This window comes from Lutra lutra, chromosome 5, assembly GCF_902655055.1.
Source record: "Lutra lutra chromosome 5, mLutLut1.2, whole genome shotgun sequence".
Taxonomy (NCBI): Eukaryota; Metazoa; Chordata; class Mammalia; order Carnivora; family Mustelidae; genus Lutra; species Lutra lutra.
This window is the reverse complement of record NC_062282.1, coordinates 102,201,406-102,226,547: the sequence shown is the minus strand read 5'-3', so window position 1 is coordinate 102,226,547 and position 25,142 is coordinate 102,201,406. Positions and strand designations below refer to the sequence as shown.

Here is a 25,142-nt window from a genome sequence, read left to right as displayed (position 1 = left end):
TGTGATTGCTGAGGCTAGGACTTCTAGTACTATGTTGAATAGTAGTGGTGATCATGGACATCCCTGCCATGTTCCTGACCTTAGCGGAAAACCTCTCAGTTTTTCCCCATTGAGAATGATATTCGCTGTGGGTTTTTCATAGATGGCTTTTATGATATTGAGGTATGTACCCTCTAACCTTACACTGTGAAGAGTTTTGATCAAAGAAGGGATGCTGTACTTTGTCAAATGCTTTATCAGCATCTATTGAGAGTATCCTATGGTTCTTGTTCTTTCTTTTATTAATGTATTATATCACATTGATTGATTTGCGGATGTTGGACCAAACTTGCAGCCCAGGAGTAAATCCCACTTGGTCATGGTGAATCATCCTTTTAATGTACTGTTGGATCCTATTGACTAGTATTTTGGTGATAGTTTTTGCATCCATGTTCATCAGGGATATTGGTCTGATATTATCATATCTGATATCATCTGATATTATTCTCCTTTTTGATAGGGTCTTCTTCTGGTTTTAAGATCAGGGTAATGCTGGCCTCATAAAATGAGTTTGGAAGTTTTCTTTCCACTTCTATTTTTTGGAAGAGCTTCAGGAAAATAGGTATTCTCTGTTAAATGTTTGGTAGAATCCCCTGAAAAGCCATCTGGCCCTGGACTCTCGTTTGTGGGAGATTTTTTTATTACTGCTTCTGTTTCCTTACTGGTTATAGGTCCATTCAGGTTTTCTATTTCTTCTGGTTCAGTTGTGGTAGTTTATATGTCTCTAGGAATGTATCCATTTCTTCCAGATTGTCTAATTTGCTGGTGTATAGTTGGTCATAATATGTTCCTATAATTGTTTGTGTTTCTTTGGTATTGGTTGTGATCTCTCCTCTTTCTTTCATGATTTTATTAATTTGGGTCCTTTCTCTTTTCTTTTTGATAAGTCTGGCCAAGGGTTTATCAGTCTTATTCTTTCAAAGAACCAGCTCCTAGTTTCATTGAGCTGTTCTGCTGTTTTGATTTCTGTTTCATTGATTTCTGCTCTAATTTTTATTATTTCTCTTCTGCTGGGTTTAGGGTTTATTTGCTGTTCTTTCTCCAACTTCTTTAGGTGTAGAGTTAGGTTGTATATTTGAGACCTTTCTTCTTTCTTGAGAAAGTCTTGTATTGCTATATACTTTCCTCTTAGGACCACCTTTGCTGCATCCCAAAGGTTTTGAACCGTTGTGTTTTCATTTTCATTTGCTTCCATGAATATTTTAAATTCTTCTTTAATTTCCTGGTTGACCCATTCATTCTTTAGTAGGATGCTCTTTAGGCTCCATGTATTTGAGTACTTTCCAACTTTCCTCTTGTGGTTGAGTTCTAGTTTCAAAGCATTGTGGTCTGAAAATATGCAGGGAATGATCCCAATCTTTTTTATCTAATTTGTGACCAAGGATGTGATCTATTCTGGAGAATGTTCCATGTCCACTAGAGAAGTATGTGTATTCTGTTTTGGGATGGAATGTTCTGAATCTATCTGTGATGTCCATTTGTTCCAGTGTGTCATTTAAAGCCTTTATTTCCTTGTTGATCTTTAGCTTAGATGATCTGTCCATTTCTGTGAGGAGGGTGTTAAAGTCCACTACTATTATTGTATTATTGTTAATATGTTTCTTTGATTTTGTTATTAATTGGTTTATATAATTGGCTGCTCCCATGTTAGGGACATAGATATTTAAAATTGTTAGATCTTCTTGTTGTATAGACCCTTGAAGTATGTTATAGTGTCCTTACTCATCTCTTATTATAGTCTTTGGCTTGCGATCTAATTTATCTGTTATAAAGATTGCCACCCCAGGTTTCTTTTGATGTCCGTTAGCACAGTAAATTGTTTTCCACCCTCTCACTTTAAATCTGGAGGTATCTTTGGGTCTAAAATGGGTCTCTTGCAGACAGTATATTGATGGGTCTGGTTTTTTTTTTTTTTTTTTTTTAATCTATTCTGATACCCTGTGTCTTTTGATTGGGGAATTTAACCCATTTACATTCAGGGTAACTACTGAAAGATATGAATTTAGTGCCATTGTATTGCCTGTGAGGTGACTATTACTCTATATTGTCTCTGTTCCATGTTACTTTTAGGCTCTCTCTTTGCCTAGAGGACCCCTTTCAATATTTCCTGTACAGCTAGTTTGGGGTTTACAAATTCTTTAAGTTTTTGTTTCTCCTGGAAGCTTTTTTTTCCCACCTATTTTCAGTGACCGCCTAGCTGGATATAGTGGCTTGGCTGCATATAGTGGCTCTTGGCTGCATATTTTTCTTGTTTAGTGCTCTGAATATATCGTGCCAGCCCTTCCTGACCTGCCAGGTCTCTGTGAATAGGTCTGCTGCCAATCTAATATTTCTACCGTAGTAGGTTACAGACTGTCCTGAGCTGCTGTCAGGATTTTCGCTTTGTCTCTGAGACTTGTAAGTTTTACTGTTAGATGAAGGGGTGTTGACCTATTTTTATTGATTTTGAGGGAGAGATTCTCTGTGCTTCCTGGATTTTGATGCTTGTTTCCTTCCCCAAATTAGGGAAGTTCTCTGCTATAATTTGCTCCAATATACCTTCTGCCCCCACCTCTTTCTTCTTCTGTTTGGTCTTATGGTATCACTTATCCCTCAAATTCTCCCCTCTTGATCCAGTAGTTCTTTATCTCTCTTTTTCTCAGCTTCTTTATTCTGTATCATTTGATCTTTTGTATCACTCATTCTCTCTTCTGCCTCATTTATCCTAGCAGTAAGAACCTCGATTTTTTATTGTACCTCATTAAAAGCTTTTTAAATTTCAACTTGGTTAGATTTTAGTTCTTTTATTTCTCCAGAAAAGGATTCTCTAGTATCTTCTATGCTTTTTGCAAGCCCAGCTAGTAACTTTATAATCATCATTCTGAACTCTAGTTCTAATGTCTTACTAATATCTGTATTGATTAGGTTCCTAGCAGTCAGTACTGCCTCTTGTTCTTTTTTTTTGAGGTGAGTTTTTTTGATTTGTCATTTTGTCCAGAGAAGAATAGATGAATGAGAGAACAAAATGCTGGAGTGGTAACAACCACCCCAGGAAAATATACACTAAACAAATCAGAAGAGACACTAAACAAATTGGGAGGAAAAGAAAGGAAGAAAAAAACATATATATGATCAGGCTAGTGAATAGAACAAAGCCACGCCACACCTCCTGTTGGAGGAAGCGAGGGAGGGTCTCCCCGGATCTGCCAGTTGTGGTGTCTCTGCTCAAAGCATAGTGGTCTGACTGTGCTGCAGGTCACAGTTTATGGCAGCCCTGAGCTGAGAGCCCACTCCTCGGCCCTGTCTTTGCAGCTGGCTTCCCCACTCTGATACCTCAGAGCTCTCCCACACTCAGGCACCCCCAGTCTTTCTGTGACCCCGAGGAGCCTGAGACCAGGAATCCCAGGATCAAGCCCCACATCAGGCTCCGTACTCAGCAGGGAGTCTGCTTCTCCCTCTCCCCTTCCTACTGCCCCTTCCCTGCTTGTGCCCATGCACGCTCTCTATCTCTGTCTGTCAAAGAAAGTCTTACAAAAAGAAAAAAGAAATCTGGAATTGTGTGATACCTCCAGTTTTGTTTTTCTTTATCAAGATTGCTTTGGCTGTTTAGGGTCTTTTGTGGTCCCATACAAATATAAGGCTTATTTGTTCTAGTTCTGTGAAAAATGCTGTTGATATTTTGATAGGAACTGCATTAAATATATAAATTGCTTTAGGCGGTTTGGACATTTTAACAATATTTATTCTTAGGAATGGAATGTCTTTCCATTTCCTTGTGTTGTCTTGAATTTCATCAGTGTTTCACTGTTTTTAGAATACTGGTCTTTCATGTCTTTGGTTAAGTTTATTCCAAGGTGTTTTACTGGTTTTGGTGCAGTTGTGAATGGGATTGTTTTCTTAATTTCTGCTGGTTTACTATTAGCATATAGGAATGCAGCATGAACATTGATTTTGTATCCTACGACTTTACTCACTTCATTAATCAGTTTATAGTAGTTTTGTGGTAGACTCTCCAGGGTTTTCTGTATATAATATCATCTCATCTGCAAATAATGAGAGTTTTACTTCTTCCATACCAATTTGGATACATTTTGTTTCTTTATGTTGTCTGATTCCTGTGACTAGGAGTTCTAGTACTATGTTCAATAAAAGGGGTGATAGTCTCATTCCTGACCTTAGGGGAAAAGCTCCCAAGTTTTTCCACCAAGATGTTGGCTGTGGGTTTTTCATATAAGGTCTTTATTATTTGAGGTATGTTCCCTCTAGACCTACGTTGTTGAGGGTTTTTATAATGAATGGATGCTGTACTTTGTCAAATGCTTTTTCTGCATTTTAGTTTTTATTGTTTATCTTACTGATGTGATGTATCCTGTTGATTGCTTTGTGGATAGTGAGTCACCTGTGCATCCCGGGAATAAATCTGACTTGATTGTGGTATATGATTTTTTTTTTAATATACTGTTGGATTTGGCTTGCTAGTATTTTGTTGAGGATTTTGCATTTATGTTCATGAGAGGTAATGGCCTAGAGTTCTTTTTGGTAGTGTCCTTTACTGATTTTGGTCAGGGTGGCACTGGCTTTGTAGAATAAATTGGAAGTTTTTCTTCCTCTTGTATTTTTTTGGAATAGTTTGAGAAGAATATGTATTAACTTTCTCAGCATTTGTTGGAGTTTACCTGTCAAGCTGTCTAGTCCTAGATTTTTGGTGATTGATTCAGTGTCATTGTGGGTAATTGGTCTGTTCAAATTTTCTGTTCCTTCCTGCTCTAGTTTTGGGATGTTACTAGGAATCCATCCATTTCTTCTAAGTTGTCCAATTTGTTGGTGTATAGGTTTTCATAATGTTCTGTAATAGTTGTTTCTGTTTCTATGGTATTGGTTGTTATTTCTTCTCTTTCATTAGTGATTTATTTGGGTCCTCTTTTGTTGTTGTTGTTGTTGTTGTTGTATAAATGAGTCTTGGTAGAGGTTTATCAATTTTGTTGAACTTTTCAGAGAACCAGCTCCTGGTTTCATTGGCCTGTTCTGTTGTTTTTTTAGTTTACATATCATTTATTTTTGCTCTAATCTGTATTGTTTCCTTCCTTTTCCTGGGTTTGGGTTTTATTCTTTTTCTAACTCCTTCATGTGTAAGGTTAGGTTATTTGAGAATTTTCTTGCTTCCTTCTTTTTTAAGATTTTATTTATTTATTTGAGATAGAATGAGAGAGAGAGAGAGTGCGCACACAAGCATGGGAGGAGCAGCAGGCAGAGGGAGAAGCAGACTCCCCGCCGAGCAGGGAGTCTGATGTGGGGCTTGATCTCAGGACAACAGGATCATGACCTGAGCCGAAGGCAAACACTTAGCCGACTGAGCCACTCAGGCACCCCGAGATTCTTCTTGCTTGTTAAGGTAGATGTGTATTTTTGAAACTTTATGCTTGAACCACTTTTGATGCATCCCAAAGATTTGGGGCTGTTAATGTTTTCATTTTCATTTGTTTCCATGTAATTTTTTTATTTCTTTGATTTCTTGGTTGACCCACTCATTGTTTAGTAGCATGTTATTTAACCTTCATGTATCTGTGGTCTCTCCAGATTTTTTCTTATAGTTAATTTCCAGTTCATATTATGGTCAGGAAAGATTCATGGTATGACTTTGATTTTTATAATTTGTTGAGACTTGTTTTGTGGCCTAATATGTGATCTTCTCTGAACAGTGTTTTGTGTGCACTTGTAAAGAATGTATTCTGCTATTTTAGGATGGAATGTTCTGAACGTATTTGTTAAATCCATCTGGTCCAGTGTGTCATTCAAAGCCATTGTTTCTTTATTTTCTGTTTGGATGATCTGTTGATGCAAATGGGGTATTACAAACCTCTGTTATTACTGTGTTATTATCAGTTAGTTCCTTTAATTTTGTTGTTAAGGGTTTTATGTATTTTGGGTGCTCCCATAATGGGTGCATAAATACTAAATAGTTGTTATGTTCTCTTGCTGGAATGTACTCCTTATTATTATATAGTGTTGTTTTTTGTTTCTTGTTAAAGATTTTGTTTTAAAGTTTGTTTTGTCTAATACAAGTATTGCTACTCCAGCTATCTTTTGACATCCATTTGCTTGATAAATGCTTCTCCATCTCATCACGTTCAATCTGCAGGTGTCTTTGGGTCTGAAATGAGTTTCTTGTAGGTAGCATTTAGATGGGTCTTGTTTTTTATTCACTGTCATCTGTTTTTTTTTATTGGAGTGCTTAGTCCATTTAAGTTCAGAGTAATTATTGGTAGATCAGTGTTTATTGCCATTTTGTTACTTGTTTTGTGTTTTTTGTAGCTTTTTTCTCATCCTTCTTTTCATGGTTTGTTGGCTTTTTTTAGTGATCTACTTGGGTTCCTTACTCTTTATTCTTTGCATGTGTATTACTGGTTTTTAATTTTAATTTTGGTTACCATATATATATATGGTGTATATATATGTGTTTATATATGGTATATATATGTATATATGTGGTATATATATGTATATATATGGTACACACATATATATGGTACATATATGTATATATATGGTATATATATTTAATTTTGGTTACTATATATATATGTATATATATAACATCTTCTGCATATAGTAGTCTATATTGTCGATGATTGCATAAGTGTAAGCCCATTCTTTACTCCTTTCCCCTCCATGTCTTAGGTGTATGGTGTCATACTTTACATCCTTATATTTTATGAATCTTTTGACTGATTTTTACAGAAATATTTATTTTTAATATTTTTTTATACTTTTATTTATGGTCTTTGCTTTTCACTTAAAGAGTCCCCTTTAATATTTCTTTTAGGGCTGGTTTAATGGTCCTGAGCTCCTTTAATTTTTGTTAGGCTGAGAAACTCTTTCTCTCTCCTTCCAAATGATCGCCTTGCTGGGTAGAGTATTCTTGGGTGCAGGATTTTTTTCCTTTTAGCACTTTAAATATAATATGCCACTTTCTGCTGGCCTGCAGAGTTTCTGTTGAAAAAGCCACTGATAGCCTCGTGGGATTTTCTTTGTAGGTAACTGTCTTCTTTTCTCTTGCAGCCTTTAAAATTCTTTATCACTATTTTTTCCATTCTAATTCTCTGTCTTGGTGTGAACCTCCTTGGGTTGAATTTGTTGGGGATCTCTGTGTCTCCTAAATCTGGATCTTTGTTTTCCTCCCTGCATTTGGAATATTTTCAGCTGTTTTTCCTTCAGATACATTTTTCTGCCCTCCTTTCTCTCCCTTTTTCTTGGGTCGCTATAATGCGAATGTTAGTACTTGATTGAGTCACTGAGATCTCTAAGTCTATTCCTATTATGGAGTATTTGTCTTGGATCTCTTCAGCTTGTTTGCTTTCCATTACTTTGTCCTCCAGGTCACTGATACATTTCTCTGCTTTTTGTAGCCTACTGTTTATATTCCATCTGTTGTATTTTTAATTTCATTTATTAAGTTCTTCATGTCTTGTAATGTTATTTTTTTCTCTCTTTGCTAAGGGTCACACTGATAATGTCCACTCTTTTCTCCAGTTCAGTGAATATCTTTATGATCATTATTTTTTATTTATTTTTTTAGTTTTCATTACTTAAAATTCTCTGTCACGTATACTAATTTCTGTTTCACATAGCTCTCCAGTTGTGGTTTTGTCAAGTTCCTCCTTTGTCTCCTCATTCTTCTTCTTCTTTTGCTTTTGGTTTTTTTGTTTGTTTGTTTGGTTTGGTTTACCTCTCTTTGTCTGTTTCTGTGTCTTAGGAAAGTCAGCTATGTCTTCTGCTCTTGAAAGTAGTAGCCTTGGGGCGCCTGAGTGGCTCAGTGGGTTAAGCCGCTGCCTTCAGCTCAGGTCATGATCTCAGGGTCCTGGGATCGAGCCCCGCATTGGGCTTTCTGCTCAGCAGGGAGCCTGCTTCCTCCTCTCTCTCTCTGCCTGCCTCTCTGCCTACTTCTGATCTCTCTCTCTGTCAAATAAATAAAAAATAAACCTTTAAAAAAAGAAAAGAAAAGAAAGTAGTAGCCTTATGAAGAGGTTCTGTAGTGCCCTGAGCAGAGTTTCCTATGTGTGTTTCTTGTGTCCTGTTATTGTGCTTTCCCTATCAGTCCCATCTCATGCATAGACTCTGCCTGTTGTGAGCCGTGCTTGCTCTCTGTGGTATTAATGAGACCCAGGCTGCTTTCCTTGAGGGGACGTGACCATAGGAAAGCTCAGGGGTGATGCAGGAGTGTTTGCAAAATTTGCAGGGTTGTTAGGAATAGGTCAGATCTCCTAAACTGAGGTGGTGGCCAGTCACACAGCATCTCTTCACAGCCTGGTGCAAGGCACGTGGTCTGAGGTAGCAACAAGGGGTGTATAAGTTTTTGTACACAGTGCCTGGGGGCCTATGGCAGCTGGGCAGGGCACACACATGATTTTAGCAAAATCTGCACTGAGCAGCTAGACTTGGTCACATCCCCCAAAGTGCAGTGGCCACAGCAGCACAGCAGGCAGAGGTATTGACTGGGTGGGGCATGCACAGTGTTAACAAAATTTGCCCTGAGCTCAGCACCAGCAGACTTGGAGTCCATGAGTCCTCAGGCTGGGTGCACTGCCAGCAGGTTAGTAGCAAGTGTCCGTGCAGCACTGCATCCAGCAGGTGTCTCTGTGTTTATGCTGAGGAATAGGGGAGGACAATGGCACCTGCCAGTTCCTCTGTTCCCAGGGAAGTTCCCCAGCTTGCCCTGAAATCCATATAAACAGATCTCCTTCCCCTAGTGCAAACTGTTGCTTTTAGGTTGCTTCTTAACTCAGGCTGTTAACTCTTTAAGGGTGGGGACCTGGCTACCACACACCCTCCTGGCTCCTCTACTGCTGAATCAGCTGACTGTCAAAGCTCCAGACTGCCAAGTCTGTGGTTATACAAACTCATGGAACTCAACGCTTCTGGTTTTCAAGACAAGATGTTACAGGGATTTACTTTACCTATGTGGACTCCTTGGTGTTTTCCCTTCTCTGCACCATAGCTCCCTTCCTCCTGCTGGCGACTCTCCATCACCTTTCTGCGTTTCCTAACTTCTCCAGTGCTGGCTGCTTCTCTGCATTTGGCTATAGAGTTTGTTCTGCCAGTCTTCAGAATGCACTACAGTTTATTGACTCAGATGTGAGTGATACCTAGTTGTAAACGTGGGACAGAGTGAGGTTAAGGTCTTCCTACTCTGTTGTCTTGCACCCCTCCCCCGCCTAAGAAATGTTTTACAAATGGCATCATTTGGAACTTTTGGTTAGCTATTTGGTTATTGTCTCATTAATGGTGTTTGTTTGCTTGGTTATGTTGCAAATAACAACACTAATTCTATAACGCAGATATTCCTGACAAATATATTTTTCTTGCTATTTCTCCCTCTATTGGTACATATGTATATATGTATATATACAAATATACATATACCCACATATACACACGTATACATATACAAACAGTGGGGAACCTGGCTAGCAATTCAGAGATTCAATGCTGATGTAAGTAGTGGTAGTATAAGGTTATAATAACCTGTGTTTTTGAATTTTGAATAGTAAAGATCAGCTCATTTTCATAACTTCTATATAAATTTAATCAGAATACAGTGCATAATTCAAGAATTTTAATGCAGAATAATTTGACCTTTTTGGCAGTCAGGATGAACTCTATCCATGACTTTGTACTGTAGAAATTCTACCAAGAGTTCATTTTCATTAGTACAAATAAATGCCCTTTTTGGGAAAAATTTAGTAATGAAAAAGGTTTGGAAAGGAGAATTTAACTTTGGAGGAATTTTTTCTCTACCTTGTTTCATGTAGCTACCATTTACTTAACATTTACTGAGCTAGGTACTTTACATAGTCTCATTTCATTCTTTTAACAACCCCATAGGATTGCCTTTATTAACCTTATTTTACAAACTAGGTTAAATAACTTGCTTAAAGTTAACAGAATAGTCATGGTAAAGGTGGTACTTAAATCTAGGTCTGTCTGGGCTCATTCATTGCAGTACCCTGCCTCCTGTCCAGGGATCAGGCATGAGGAATGTAAGTAAAGAAGGGATAATGAAAGTTAAATTAGGGGGAAAAAATGAAAGGAATATCGAGTTCAATAAAAATAAAATATTTGAACCAATTTTATCTTAGTTGTTACAGAAAAATTATTTGTATGGAAAAATTACTAATTTTGCTGGAAAAGCTTTTTCTAGAACAAGGGCTTATTTAGAGAAAGATTAAGGGCTCTGAATATTAAACAAAATATTTTACAAACAGTGCTGAAGCAAAGTAAACTGTCAAGTAAAGGGTCACCTGGGAGGCTCAGTTGGTTAAGCATCCCACTCTTGATTTCTGCTCAGGTCATGATCTCAGGCTCCTGGGATTGAGCTTCACTCAGTGCTGAGCCTGCTTGGGATTCTCTCTCTCTCTCTGCCTCTCCCCTTACTTCAACTTGCATGTGCACACACTCTTTCTCTAAAAAAATAAGCTGTCAAGTAAACACCCTATCACAATGAAGTGTGCTTGGTATCAAACCTAACTATCCTTTTCTTTGTTAGATGTTGATGATGGAGACACGGTGACAGATTTCATGGCTCAAGAGCGAGAAAGAGGCATTACTATTCAGTCTGCTGCTGTTACATTCGACTGGAAGGGATATAGAGTCAATCTAATTGATACGCCAGGTATGGTACTATTCTAGCACTGCAGAGATGCTGCATCATTGGAGGTTTTAGTCTGTGGATGTGTTTTCTTTTAAATTGTAGTAAAAAAAAATATATATATATATATATATGCAACATAAAATTTACCATTCTAACCAGTAGTTAAGTATATTTAGATTGTTGTAAGATTCTCCAGAAGTACCTCATCTTTCAGAACTGAAACTACATATCTATTATACAACTACTCGACCTTGTGCCCTCCTCCTATCACCAATAAATACCATTCTAACTTGTTTATCTAGGAGATTAACTACTTTAGATACTTCATATAAGTAGAATCCTAAAGTATTTGTCCTTTTGTGACTGGCTTATTTTGCTTAGCATAAAGTCCTTCAGACTTCATCTATATTGTAATATGTGACAAGATTTCCTTCATTTTTAAGGCTGTACAATATTTCATTGTACATATATGGCATATTTTGTATATATGCAGAACTTTATCTCTATGCCATTCATCCATTGATGGCCATTTGAGTTGTTTCCACCTCTTGGCTACTGTGAAGAGTGTTGCTAATGAACATGGCCTGCAAATATATCTTGACTCTTCTTTCAGTTCTTGTGAATATATACCCAAAAGTCGGTATATGCTGGCTGTGGTGGCTCCTTTTTTTTTTTTTAAAGATTGTTATGTTTCTCATCTTTTTCTTAGGTCATGTGGACTTTACGTTGGAGGTTGAGCGCTGCCTTAGAGTGTTGGATGGTGCAGTAGCTGTGTTTGATGCCTCTGCTGGTGTAGAGGTAAAAATACTGCCACAGTGACAAGCTACAATAGCATGATTTTTTTTTAAGTAGAATGTATCACCTTTAGTTACCTGTAACCATATATAAGTTCATATAAGTCAAATTATGAAAGGAAATTAGAATTTGACATTGCTGTGTGATCTATATGTGATATCAGATATTTCATAGTAAAAGGAAAGTAGTTTGCTTTTCTGTAGGAAATATGAAAGTTGGTGTTTGAGAACTATGAAGGACTTGAGATTCTACCTTACTTTCAAGCTAACTGGTTAGTCTGCCACAGCTTTATGGCATGTTGGCAGAAGACACAAGACTCTTGAGTCAGGGACAAAGAACTTTATAGTCACAGAAACAGCAAAAGCCAGGGTGTTAGTATTATCTTGTGTTGTTTCCTCAAGACCCAGTTCTCACAGGACAACCTAAAGGGAGGCAGGTGACAGCTGCCCATGCAGGGGTACCCTCTGCTTAGAAAACGCATGTGTTTTATAATGGGCAGTAGACATGCTTGCTGTTTGCTCTGAAGAGAGTTACTATCTTTCAGGGTTATAAGCAAACCTACCTTTTGATCCAGAGGAAGACACTGTCTCTGTCTTCCCAAGCTGATGATTATATCAGCATCTTTGAAAACATAAGCCCAGAACAAAGGCAGTCACTGCCTCTCCTAACAAAATATGTAGAGAGGTGAAAGACCCATGAAGAATTATCTTCCAACAACTAATATATATTGAATTCTTGAATAAATCTTTTTTTTTTTTAAAGATTTATTTATTTATTTAACAGACAGAGATCACAAGTAGGCAGAGAGGCAGGCAGAGAGAGAGGAGAACCAGGCTCTCCGCTGAGCAGAGAGCCCGACGCGGGGCTCGATCCCAGGACCCTGAGATCATGACTGAAGGCAGAGGCTTTAACCCACTGAGCCACCTAGGTGCCCCTGAATTCTTTTTTTTTTAAAATTATTATTTTTTATTTATTTATTTATTTATTTATTTTTTTCTTGAATAAATTTTAAAAATGGATTTATAATAAATTACATTGGGGTCAGTTATGCACTCTTTAGTTGATATCCACATTTGTCTTATAATCTCAAGATGGGCTGTGTTGAATAAAGAATCATCTTCAGTTCTCCTAATCTTACAATTTTACTAAAAGTGATATCTTAATTAAGTGATCAAAATTAACATGCTCCAAATGGTACAAATGACAGCATGGGCTTCCTGATACGATGCACTAAAAAAGACACAACATTACCAGTGTTTTATTCCTGACAGAATGTTTGGCCCCAGTCTAATAATGAGAAGACAGTCAGATGAATGTAAATTGAAAGACATTCTGCAAAACAACTGCCTGGGGCTTTCAGAAGTTGAAAAAAGAATGTAAGTGTAAGGAAAATGAGTGATTACAAGTAAAAAATTGAGGTACTATTTTAGTTTAAACAATCCCAAAGATACAAGAAAATTAAATACAATATGATCTTCAGGGTTCTGGATCTAAAAATAGTTAAAAAGAACATCTTTAGGAAAAACCGAAAAAATACATATATATATTTTTTTGAAAAACAGAAAATTTTTTTTAATAGTTTTTTTTTTAAGATTTTATTTATTTATTTGACAGCGATCACAAGCAGGCAGAGAGAGAGAGAGGAAGGGAAGCAGACTCCCTGCTGAGCAGAGAGCCTGATGCGGGGCTCGATCCCAGGACCCTGAGACCATGACCTGAGCCGAAGGCAGAGGCTTAACCCACTGAGCCACCCAGGCACCTTGAAAAACAGAAAAATTTTAATACAGACTATATTTATTAGAAAAAAGTATGTGTCAGCTTAAATTTTTCTGAATGATGATTGAAAATAGTTATGTAGGAAAATGTTTGTATGTTTAGGAAATACAGGCTGAAGTATTTTAGGGTTGAAGTGTCATGATATGTACATCTTGCTCTAGTGCTTCCATCTTCTACCCACACATAAACATATGTTGTTAGTTTGCATACTTTGACCAGTAGATGCCAAGATGGGGGAAATGCCTGTGAAGAACAGAGAAGAAAAGAGAGCAGTGGGAGAGAACAGTCAAACCACAGGGTAGGTCTGATAACTAACTATCAAGGAGAGGGTAAAAGAAGGAGGATTGGGTAGGAAGAGTCTCAGACTACAGCATAGTTCTGAAAGAGGTTCGGCGAAGCTGATGGGGGAGTCCAAAGTCACCTGTTGGAGAAGTTCCACAGGTCTTAGAATAATAACCTACATTAGTATTCCTGCTGATGGGTGAGTCCAAAGTCACCTATTGGAGAAGTCCCATAGGTCTTAGAAGAGTAACCTACATTAGTATTCCTGCTGTATTCAGCCATTAGCTGGGCCTTGAGAGACTATGGCGGTAGACAAGAGGAGCAGTAGTTGGGGCTGTCAGTTAATTATGCTCTACATAGTAGATCCCAATGGCACGTTCCCAGAGCCACATGTATAATGTGTGTATATGCACATGTTGAAGAAAAAAAGGCAAGCGTGGCAAAGTGTTCATATTTGGTGATTCTAGGTGAAGGGTACATAGATTTTCATTGTACTATTCGTCAACCTTTTTTGTTTTTTAATAGATTTGAGATTTTTCTGAATGACAAGTTGTTGTGGAGGGATAACATATATATATAATTTGTTATATTAGATAAAATATTGCATGAATGTTAAGTTTCCAGAGTGCATTAACACTATTGATAATGCAGGAAAATATCATTGTTTTAGGAAGTATGTGCTGAAATTTTCACAGTACATGTGTATGATCAAGGACTTATATCCAGAATATCTAAAGAACTACAAATCAATGATAAAAACTAACAACCCAGTAAAAAAGTGGACGAAGGACTTGAGTGGATACTTCACTAAGATATATGAATGGCCCAATGAGCACATGAAAAGATGGCCAGTCTCACTGGTTATCAGGGAAATGCAGATTAAAATTACAAAGAGAGACTGTTTCTTACCCACAAGAATGGCTAAAGTTAAGAAGAATGATGGAAATATTGTTTGAGAATGTGGAGCAACTGTTTGAACAAGACTTGTTTATAGCAGCTAAATTCATAATAACCCTAAACTAGAAATACTCTGAGTGTTCATCCACAGGTGGGTAGAAAAGCCAGCTGGCACATTTATACTAAGGAGTTTAGCAAAAGAAAGAAAGAGAGAGAGAGGAAGGGAAGGAAGGAGGGAGGGAGGAGAGGAAGAACCAGTATACCTAACAACACGAATGAATGTCAGAAACTTTACATTGAGTGAAAGAAGCCATGCTATTTATATGAGATTCAAAAATAAGCAGAATGAATCTGTGGTGACAGATATGAGAACAGGTTTTTTTTGGAGGATGGGGGATATATGCAAGTGTATATACTTATCAGACTCACTGTACACTTGAGTGTTTTTTATTCTATATAAATTTTACTTAATAAAATTATAAAGTGGCTTCTGTTTTAGGTAATGCCATTACATTAGGCTTTTTATGTTCTTCTTCAGGGCTTTGGACTCCACTAGGCACAGATACTATAACAGACTGGAAGTATTGAAATATGTATAAAAAGTAGAATTAAAAGAAATCAAATAGAAAAGCACATGAGAATTGCTACTTAGAAATACAGTTGCTGGCTTTTTTTTCTCCTTTTAATCTTTTTTTCATTTTACATCAGCATCCAAATATAATAAAAATTTTTATCACAGTAGCATTTCGATAGTGCAGTCCTATTTGGTTTTTTAACATGACAATAACTATATGAATTAAGGCAAAAGTCCATATTTCATAGGTCAGCAAACTTAGGAGTTCAGTGTTATGTAAACTGTATTAGGTAAAGTGAAACTTGACAAAAAGATATATCTTCTAATTCTTTCCCTTTTTAAAACTTTTTTTTTTTTTTTAAGATTTTATTTATTTATTTGACAGAGAGAAATCACAAGCAGGCAGAGAGGCAGGCAGAGAGAGAGGAGGAAGCAGGCTCCCCGCCGAGCAGAAAGCCCGATGCGGGGCTTGAACCCAGGACCTGGGATCATGACCTGGCCGAAGGCAGTGGCCCAACCCACTGAGCCATCCAGGCGCCCCTCCTTTTTAAAACTTTTTAAAAAAGATTTTATTTATTTGAAAGAAAGCAAGAGGGGCAGCTGGGTGGCTCAGTGGGTTAAGCCGCTGCCTTCAGCTCAGGTCATGATCCCAGGGTCCTGGGATTGAGCCCCGAATTGGGCTCTCTGCTCAGCCTGCTCTCTCTGCCTGCCTCTCTGCCTACTTGTGATCTCTGTCAAATAAATAAATAAAATCTTTAAAAAAAAAAAAAAAGAGAGAGAACGTGAGCGGGGTGAAGGGCAGAGGCAGAGGGAGAAGGAGGCTCCCCACTGAGGTGGGAGCCTGATGTGGGGCTTGATCCCAGGACTCTAGGATCGTGACCTGAGCCGAAGGCAGATGCTTAACCATCTGAGCCACTCAGGTGTCCCACAGTCTTCTAATTCTTGATGAAGTTTTATTTTATGTTATGTTATGTTATGTTATGTTATGTTATGTGTTATGTTATGTTATGTTATGTTATGTTATGTTATTTATGTATGAGAGAGAGTATGAGAAGGGGGGAGGATCAGAGGGAGAAGCAGACTCCCTGCTGAACAGGGAGCCCAATGCGGAACTCCAGGATCCTGACCAAAGGCAGTTGCCCAAACAACTGAGCCACCCAGGTGCCCCAGTGAAGTCTTTTTTACATGACTCTCAGTTACCTTCCAGGTGTTTGTTCTCTTTGTGTGGCAACGTAAATCACCCAAAGTAATAGTCTCAGTTTGAAGCACACTGTTCATCACCCTTCATTACGTTCTTAACTCTGTTAACCTACTAACAGAAAAGTGACTCTAGAAGTGTAAATGCAGCAGCACTAATTCTGTGCTAGAACAGAGCCCAACTCCATTATAATAGCTTCTTAGATCTGTTTGTTCTGTATGTAGTAACATAGTTATTTTTGTTTCATATGAGTTTTTTTTCCTTTGTCTTTGCCTTAGGCACAAACTCTCACAGTATGGAGGCAAGCTGATAAACACAAGATACCTCGAATCTGCTTTTTAAACAAAATGGACAAAACTGGAGCAAGGTATTTTTAAGTGGTTTTTTTTTTCACATGTTAAAGTAGAAATATAGTTTGAGCTTTTAATGGACTATAACTTAAATTTACAAACAACTGTTCCCCATAGAGTATAAATATTCTATGGAATCTCAATTCAGTCCCATTAAAAAATTTCTTTTTTTCCCCCCCATTAAAAGGTTTCATAGCAGGTAGTTCATAGGTTGAATAACAATGTGGGATTAATAGAGAAGTGAGAGGTGTTGAATCATCATGATTCTAATGCAGAGAGGCTATATCCTGTTTTCTAGAATCCTGACAGAGTGATGTCTTAATGATTCCACTGGTTCTGTCTAGAGCAGTATGAAATAATCCTTGTATTGCTAAAGACTGTGATGCTCCCCATCATTACTAACGGTAGAAGGTAGATGATTGTTTTCTGTCCCCTGATTTTCTTTAGCTCCTGGCTAATATGCTCTCACTAAAAGGGAACTGGGAGAGAATGTATATGTTTTAAGACCTGCATAGAGGGCAAAAAAGTTAATACTAAGATGTGGTGATAATGCTCAAAGACTCACAGAATGGTAATCCAAAATAGATACATGGTTCTGAGAACAGAATTCAGAGAATCAAGAATATAAGGGATTTTGGGGTAATGTGATAGAGAGATCCTGGTCTGTGGTGTGAGAATGACAAAAACAAAACCTAAACTGTCCCTCTCCTAAAACCACACAGTATCATTTCTGTTTATGTAATTTTCTGCAGTCATTCTAAAGCTGATAACAGGATACTAAGAATGCCTGTGATAAAGATACAGAAAAATTAAGGCTGCTTTTTGGGAAAAAGGTGGGAATTATGTGTAATAGCAAATATCATTGATAGAAGAAAGAATCCTTGACTCATAATCACAAATCATGCATTTAATCTCGTAACTGTAATTTATTATCAGTGACCTTGATCAGTTTATCTAATCTTAATTTCAAACTGTAGGTAAGTGAAGTTTATAATAATACCCTAGATACCTGTGCAGCAGATTATGGTAGATAGTCCAGCACTGTTATCTGAAATTGACATTGAAAGTTTACTCAACATATTGTCCTATGGAAAACTGTTAAATGGTGAACATTGGAGACAGTAAAAAGGGATGTAATTTTAGGATACATTGTTAAACCTGTTTTAAGAATCTTAACATTTTTAACTCTAGCTATTTTGCTTTCTGCAGTTTTAAATATGCAGTTGAAAGCATCAGAGAGAAATTGAAGGCAAAGCCTTTGCTTCTACAGGTTGGTTTATACTTGGTTGATTAATAGCAACAACTCCAGGGGCACCTGGGCGGTTTAGTCATTGCGACTCTTGATGTTGGGTAGGGTCATGATCTTAGGGTTGTGGGATCGTGGGGGACCCTGCTGAAGATTCTCTCCCTCTCTCTCTGCCCCTTGCTCTGTGCTGGCATATGCCTGTGTTCACTTGCTCTATTTCTATCTCTGTTTAAAAAAAAAAAAAAAAACAAAAAAAAACAACAATAACTTCAGATATCCTCATCAGTTTATTTTATTGTGACTTGTATTTTTCTAAAACTATCTCAAATCTTTTTTGAAAAAGTTGGCATATAAATATAAATATAGACTGCGGAATAATGATAATAGACATGTGGGGGAAAGTAGGGGAAGATAAACTTCATCACCAAATCGATTGTAATTGAGTGGTCATGTAACAAAGTTAATTTCACTCTGACTTGAAGTTACCACTTGGTGAAGGCAAAGCTTTCAAAGGAGTTGTGGATGTTGTAAGTAAAGAAAAACTTCTTTGGAATCGTCCATCAGAGGATGGAAAAGACTTTGAGAGGAAACCCCTCTTGGAAACGAGTGATGCTGAATTGCTGAAGGCGACAGCTGAAGCAAGGAATGACTTAATTGAACAGGTAAGCTAAATACTTGGAGTTTACATTTGCATAAGTATTTAGAAACTTTAAAAATATTTTATATATTAAATTTTTATAAAATTACATATGAAATATGTAAAGTGTAATGAATAATAGAATGAACACCAATGTTTGCATCACTCACATTAAGAAATAGAATATTAGCAAATCTCTTGAATCTCTGTGTGCCATTTACTGTTTATATCTCTCTTTTCCACCGGTCATTTACACCTCCCACCACCACTATCCTGACTGCAGTGTTTTTCTTGCATTTGCTTTGCTTTTATAGTTTGTTACAAATGTATGGATTCATGAAGGACTTCATTTCCCATGTTTTTGCACTTTACCTAAATGGAATGATAATTGTTTGTATTTTATACCATTTTATTGCAGATTCATCCTGTTATGTGTGGTTATGCTTCATTTTTAGTATTTCAGTATTATACCACAATTTATTGTCTCTTCTTCTGTGGATGCACTTTGAAGTCTTAATCTTCTTTTTTGTTGTTAGGAACAGTGTTGATGTGAACATCTTTGTTTGTATCTCCTTGTGTATATGTGTAAGAATTTGTTTAGGGTTACACTTGGAAATGAAATTGCTGGGTCAAACGGTATGTCCATCTTTTACTGATCAAATGACACATTAACTTAGAAAATTTTAAAACCATTAATTTTATAGTTAAAAGAGAACTCTGGATCTCTTCCACCCTCAAAGTTGGTGGTTTTTTTTTTTTTTTTAAAGATTTTATTTATGAGAGAGAGAAAAGCAGAGAGAGTGAGTCTGAGCAGGGGGAGGGGGCGGAAGGGAGAGGGAGAAGCAGACTTCCTGCTGAGCAGGTAATCTGTCTTGGGGCTTGATCCCAGGACCCTGGGATCATGACCTGAGCCAAAGGCAAATGGTTAACGAACTGAGCCACCCAGGCACCCCCACCCCCAAACTTTTAATGGAAAATAGTAAGATCGTTAATATTTATAGTACTTACATAGTACTGTTCGTATATAGACCAATAAGTAAAACATGCCTTAAATAACCTCTGAATCTTATGGTAGAGAAAAACATTTGCATCCAAACCCTTTGACTTTTTTTCTTCTAAATTAAACTATTCAAAATAGATCCTCTCATCATTAATTTTTTTCATTCATCTTTGAATTTATTTTTGAAGTAATTATTTCCCATTATATTACATACTAATCTTTTTTTTTTTTTTTTTTTTTTTTTTTTTAAATTTGACAGAGAGAGACAGAGCGAGAGAGGGAATATAAGCAGGGGGAATGGGAGAGGGAGAAGCAGGCTTCTGGCCGAGCAGGGAGCCTGATATATGGGGCTCGATCCCAGGATGTTGGGATCATGACCTGAGCTGAAGGCAGAGGCTTAACCCACTGAGCCACCCAGGCGCCCCCATACTAATCATCTTTATCATTACCAGAATGTTGATTATTATTTTTATTATTGGGTAACAGTTACTGAGGACCTACGATGATCTGGTTTAAGTGCTTTATGTATATTATTTGATCATCACAACTTGTATTATCCTTGTTTCACTAGTGGGGAAACAACAGCTTAGAATTCTTTTTTTTTTTTTTTAAAGATTTTATTTATTTATTTGACAGAGATCACAAGCAGGCAGAGAAGGAAGCAGAGAGAGAGGGGGCGGGGAAGCAGGCTCCCCGCTGAGCAGAGAACCTGACTCGGGGCTCCATCCCAGAACCCTGGGATCATGACCTGAGCTGAAGGCAGAGGCTTTAACCCACTGAGCCACCCAGTCACCCTGAAGCTTAGAATTCTTAAATAAGTTGTTACACAGCTAATAAGTAGCAGAGCTGGAATCTGAACCCAGGTCTTCATTTGGAGGTAGAGCTCTTAACCACTTCACTATACCGCTTCTCTAATTTGGGAGGTCCTAAACAGAATATAAGTGGAATTTACATTTATTAATCAATAATTGGGTAAATAATTGGTTCCCCTTTGAGGTTTTTTGGTTGTCTTATGCATGTCTTAGGACATAATGGTATATAATGAAAATAAAGAAAATTTGAGACTATATGTATAAAATAAGTGCTAATTACAAAGAATATATATATTTATAAGGAATATATATAATTATAAGGAATATTCCTCAGGGAATATATATTCCTTGTAATTAACAGTTTATTATTTTGTCCAGATAGTCTCACATTTTCTTTATTTTCATTAGAGAATAAGATCACATCATACCCGTTAGGATAACTACTGTCAAACAAAACCCCACAACACCCCCCCCCCCACCACCAACAACCAAAAAACAAGTATTGACAGAGATGTGGAAAAACTGCAACCATTGTATACTATCGGTGGGCATGAAAATGATGCAGCCACTATGGGAAACAGTGTGGTGGTTCCTCAGAAAACTGAAAATAGAATTACCATATTATCTAGCAATTCTGCTTCTGGATGTATATCCAAAAGAACTGAAAGCAGGGTATTGAGAGATAATTACATATCCTTGTTCTAGCAGTATTATCCATAGTGGCCGAAAGGTGGGAGCTACCCAAGTGTTCATCTATAAGATAAATAAATAAAATATGGTGTATACATACAATTGAGCCTTACAAAGGAAGGACGTTCTGACACATGCTACAATGTGGATGAAACTTGAGGACGTGCTAATTGAAATAAGCCAGTCACAACTGATTCCACTTACATGAGGTATTTAGAGTAGTCACGTTTGTAGGGATAGAAAGTAGAATCATAGTTGCCAAAGGCTAAAAGAGTGGAGAGTGAGAAGGTTTGTTCCATGGTAGAGATTTTTGGTTTTGTGAGATTGGGAAAGTTCTGGAGATTAGTTTTACAACAGTATGAAAATACTTAACACTACCCAGTTGTTCAGTTAGAAAAGGTAAAGATGGTAAATTTTATGTTTATATTTTATCACCATTAAATTTTTTTAAGAGAATAAGATTAGTGTGGACTAGAATCAACTTCCTGTGTTCTGAAGGTGAATAGTGATCATTACACTTACTGTATACTTACTGTATGTCCTAGAAGCATGCTTTGAATTGGTTATTTAATCCTCCCCCTGTGAAGTAGGTAATAATATTATCTCCATGAGTAACCAAGGTAAAAAGAGGTGATGTAACTTGACCTAAATTTTTGAACAAGTTAGTTAGTAGTGGAGCAATTTCCAGGCAGTTTGGCTCCAGAAGATGGAATCATATATACTTCTTTTAAGAGGAATGGTTAGGTATGTTTCTATAATAGTTAGCTGGTAGGAGTGTATTTTTCTTCCCAGGTTGGAATGTTTTGCTCCCTTGTACTAACATAAACTTTTGAAACTTTTTTTTTTAGATATTTATTTATTTATGTATTAGAGATCATGAGTCGGGGTAGGGGAAAGAGGGAGAAGCAGACTCCCTGTTCAGCAGGGAGCCTGACTTGGGACTCGATCCCGGGACCGTGGGATCATGACCTGAGCTGAAGGAGAGTTTAACCAACTGAGCCACCCAGGTGCCCGCTTTTGAAATATTTGTTAAATTTATTGTCAACTGAATTGTTTCATACAGGCAGATGATTAAGAAAAGAATGTGAATTAGATAATTGCATTTTTATTGCTGAATTGATACCTTTGACCCCCAACTTAAATCTGTTACCTCAGTGCAGGATTACAGTAAGATGAGTTACTTTAGTTGGAGTGTCTTAGGAGATCTGGTAAACATTCATAATGATAAAGAATACCAAGGGAAGCTTTTTTTTATGAACGAAGACTTACAAATTTATCGGAAAATAGTAACCCCTTACATATATTATCAGTGGTGTAAATTGTGTATCTTACTTCTTTTGAAACTCTGAGTAGATAGCACTTTATTGAGATACTTTATCTGGCTATTGCTTCCCATGACTATAAGGAACTCATAATTGCCTATCTTCAGTTTTCAATCCCTTCTCCTTTCCTTTGAAAGAAACACTATTTATCTCTTGAGAAGATGTGGAGAGTTCCTTGGCCTGAATAAGATAGATCATGTAGCTGTCTTGAAACATCTGAATAATGTACATTTATGGTATTTGGACTTAACAGCTGTGATAATAAAAGCAAGTTATAGAAATAAATCTTTCTTTATAGGTTGCGGATTTGGATGATGAATTTGCTGACTTGGTTTTAGGAGAATTCAGTGAAAATTTTGATTTGCTACCAACTGAAAAGGTAAATTTTATTATTCATTTACTTTGATAAAGTTTTATTAATTGGATGTGGTTTGATTTTTCTGTCTCAGGTGTTTTATTTTTTTCGACTTTGCATAGCATTAGAAAAGGCTGACTTAATTGGGAGAACAGTAGGGTAAAGTCACTATTAATACAAGTACTTAAATAATGGTAGTGATTTACTGTTGTCATAATGCACTTTGTAAAATCAGAGATTGTATCCTTTTTACTGCTTTGAATCAGCATAAGTTAATTATTCCTTCTTTGCAGCATTTTCATTGTGATCATTTTTCTCAGCAGTTTAGGGAAATCATATGTAGAAATTTTGTATTGAAAACTTATTGGTTTTGTAGACTGTTGCAATGATTATTTTTCTCACATTTTTTCTGAATATGATTTAATTTTTCTTGGAAGCTCATTATAGGTGTTTATTTTTTTGTTTTCTTTTCAAATACATTAAGCCAGAGAATAGGCATGTTTTAAATAGTGATAGTAATTGAATTAGGACAGATTTCTTCAAAGCATTTCCAGTATTTTCTACCAGACACCTTCCCCCATCTTTAGTTTTCTTTATGAAACAAGAGTTATCAAGTAAAGTTGGTTTTTTGTTTATTTGTTTTTAAGTAAGCTCTGTGCCCAACATAGGGCTTGAATTTAGGAACCTGAGGTCAGGAGTTGAATGCTCCTCCAACTGAGCCAGCCAGGAGCCTGCCCCCTGCCACCCGATGGGAGTATGTGTAATGGGATCCAGAATGAGCCCAGCAAATTTACCTAGTTATTTTTCACAAAAGAAGTAGGAAAAACACGAGTCTCTAGATTAATTTTGAGACCTTTGGGGTTAGAAATGGAAAAAGGTATTTTTATTTTGAATGAAATGTCCTAATTACTGAAAATTTTTGTTTAATATTTGAAAGTTAGATGTGATGTTTATTGTGCCCTATAATCACATGATTTCTGTTTTCAAAGAGCTTATAATCTGAGTTAAAATTGACCCATGATGTCTTTTTCAGTAGCTTACAAGCACATCCAACCTTTTCCTGGTTTTTGAGTTCTTTCAAATTTGATTTCTACTTTGATTTCTGATTTTCTTTGGATTTGATTTGATGTGGGTCTAATTTCTTTGAAAAATTATAATTCATATTTATGTTTTTAATTTCTGGTCAGTTCCTCTGTTAAGGTAAATTAGAAGTATATTCATTTATTCAAGACTTATTTTTAGATACCTACTTACTTTAAGTACATTTCAGGTTTCTGGGGATTCAGCAGTGTTTTTATGGGATTTGTTACAATGCTTATATGGATTTTGTATTCTGGTGGGTGGAGAGACAAACAATAAACCATTAAATATATATGCAAGATACTAAGTAGTGATTAATGTTATTAAAAAGAAAAAAGAATAAGAAGGCCCTAAAAAATGATGGCCAGGAAGAAGTTGCTACAGCTGAGGTCGAAGAGGTTGCTGCCTGTGTTCTCCTCAAGGATTTTGATGGATTCCTTTCTCACATTGAGGTCCTTCATCCATTTTGAGTCTATTTTCGTGTGTGGTGTAAGGAAATGGTCCAATTTCATTTTTCTGCATGTGGCTGTCCAATTTTCCCAACACCATTTATTGAAGAGGCTGTCTTTTTTCCATTGGACATTCTTTCCTGCTTTGTCGAAGATGAGTTGACCATAGAGTTGAGGGTCTATTTCTGGGCTCTCTATTCTGTTCCATTGATCTATATGTCTGTTTTTGTGCCAGTACCATACTGTCTTGACGATGACAGCTTTGTAATAGAGCTTGAAGTCCTTGATGCCACCTACTTTGGCTTTCTTTTTCAATATTCCATTGGCTATTCGAGCTCTTTTCTGGTTCCATATAAATTTTAGGATTATTTGTTCCATTTCTTTGAAAAAAATGGGTGGGATTTTGATAGGGATTGCATTAAAGTGTAGATTGCTTTAGGTAGCATAGACATTTTCACAATATTTGTTCTTCCAATCTAGGAGCATGGAACATTTTTCCATTTCTTTGTGTCTTCCTCAGTTTCTTTCATGAGTACTTTATCGTTTTCTGAGTATAGATTCTTAGCCTCTTTGGTTAGGTTTATTGCTAGGTATCTTATAGTTTTGGTTGCAATTGTAAATGGGATTGACTCCTTAATTTCTCTTTCTTCTGTCTTTTGTTGGTGTAGAGAAATGCAACTGATTTCTGTGCATTGATTTTATATCCTGACACTTTACTGAATTCCTGTACAAGTTCTAGCAGTTATGGAGTGGAGTCTTTTGGGTTTTCCACATATAGTATCATATCATCTGCAAAGAGTGATAGTTTGACATCGCCAAAGGCAAGGGAAGCAAGGGCAAAAATGAACTATTGGCATTTCATCAAGATCAAAAGCTTTTGCACAGCAAAGGAAACAGTTAACAAAACCAAAAGACAGCTGACAGAATGGGAGAAGATATTTGCAAACGACATATCAGATAAAGGGCTAGTGTCCAAAATCTATAAAGAACTTAGCAAACTCAACACCCAAAGA

The 25,142-nt window shown here is 36.8% G+C and overlaps 1 protein-coding gene across 9 annotated transcripts in view; it reads left to right on the top strand.

Annotated features, from left to right (window-relative positions):
• Nucleotides 1–25,142, top strand: part of GFM2 (GTP dependent ribosome recycling factor mitochondrial 2) — a 77,268-nt gene that overhangs the window by 14,245 nt on the left and 37,881 nt on the right. For all 9 annotated transcript variants that reach the window (XM_047730465.1, XM_047730466.1, XM_047730464.1 and 6 more), the window contains 6 exons: nucleotides 10,562–10,687; nucleotides 11,376–11,464; nucleotides 16,467–16,555; nucleotides 17,748–17,808; nucleotides 18,267–18,446; nucleotides 22,544–22,624. In XM_047730465.1, the coding sequence (XP_047586421.1) occupies nucleotides 10,562–10,687; nucleotides 11,376–11,464; nucleotides 16,467–16,555; nucleotides 17,748–17,808; nucleotides 18,267–18,446; nucleotides 22,544–22,624 (626 nt within the window). The remainder of the gene's footprint in view (nucleotides 1–10,561; nucleotides 10,688–11,375; nucleotides 11,465–16,466; nucleotides 16,556–17,747; nucleotides 17,809–18,266; nucleotides 18,447–22,543; nucleotides 22,625–25,142) is intronic.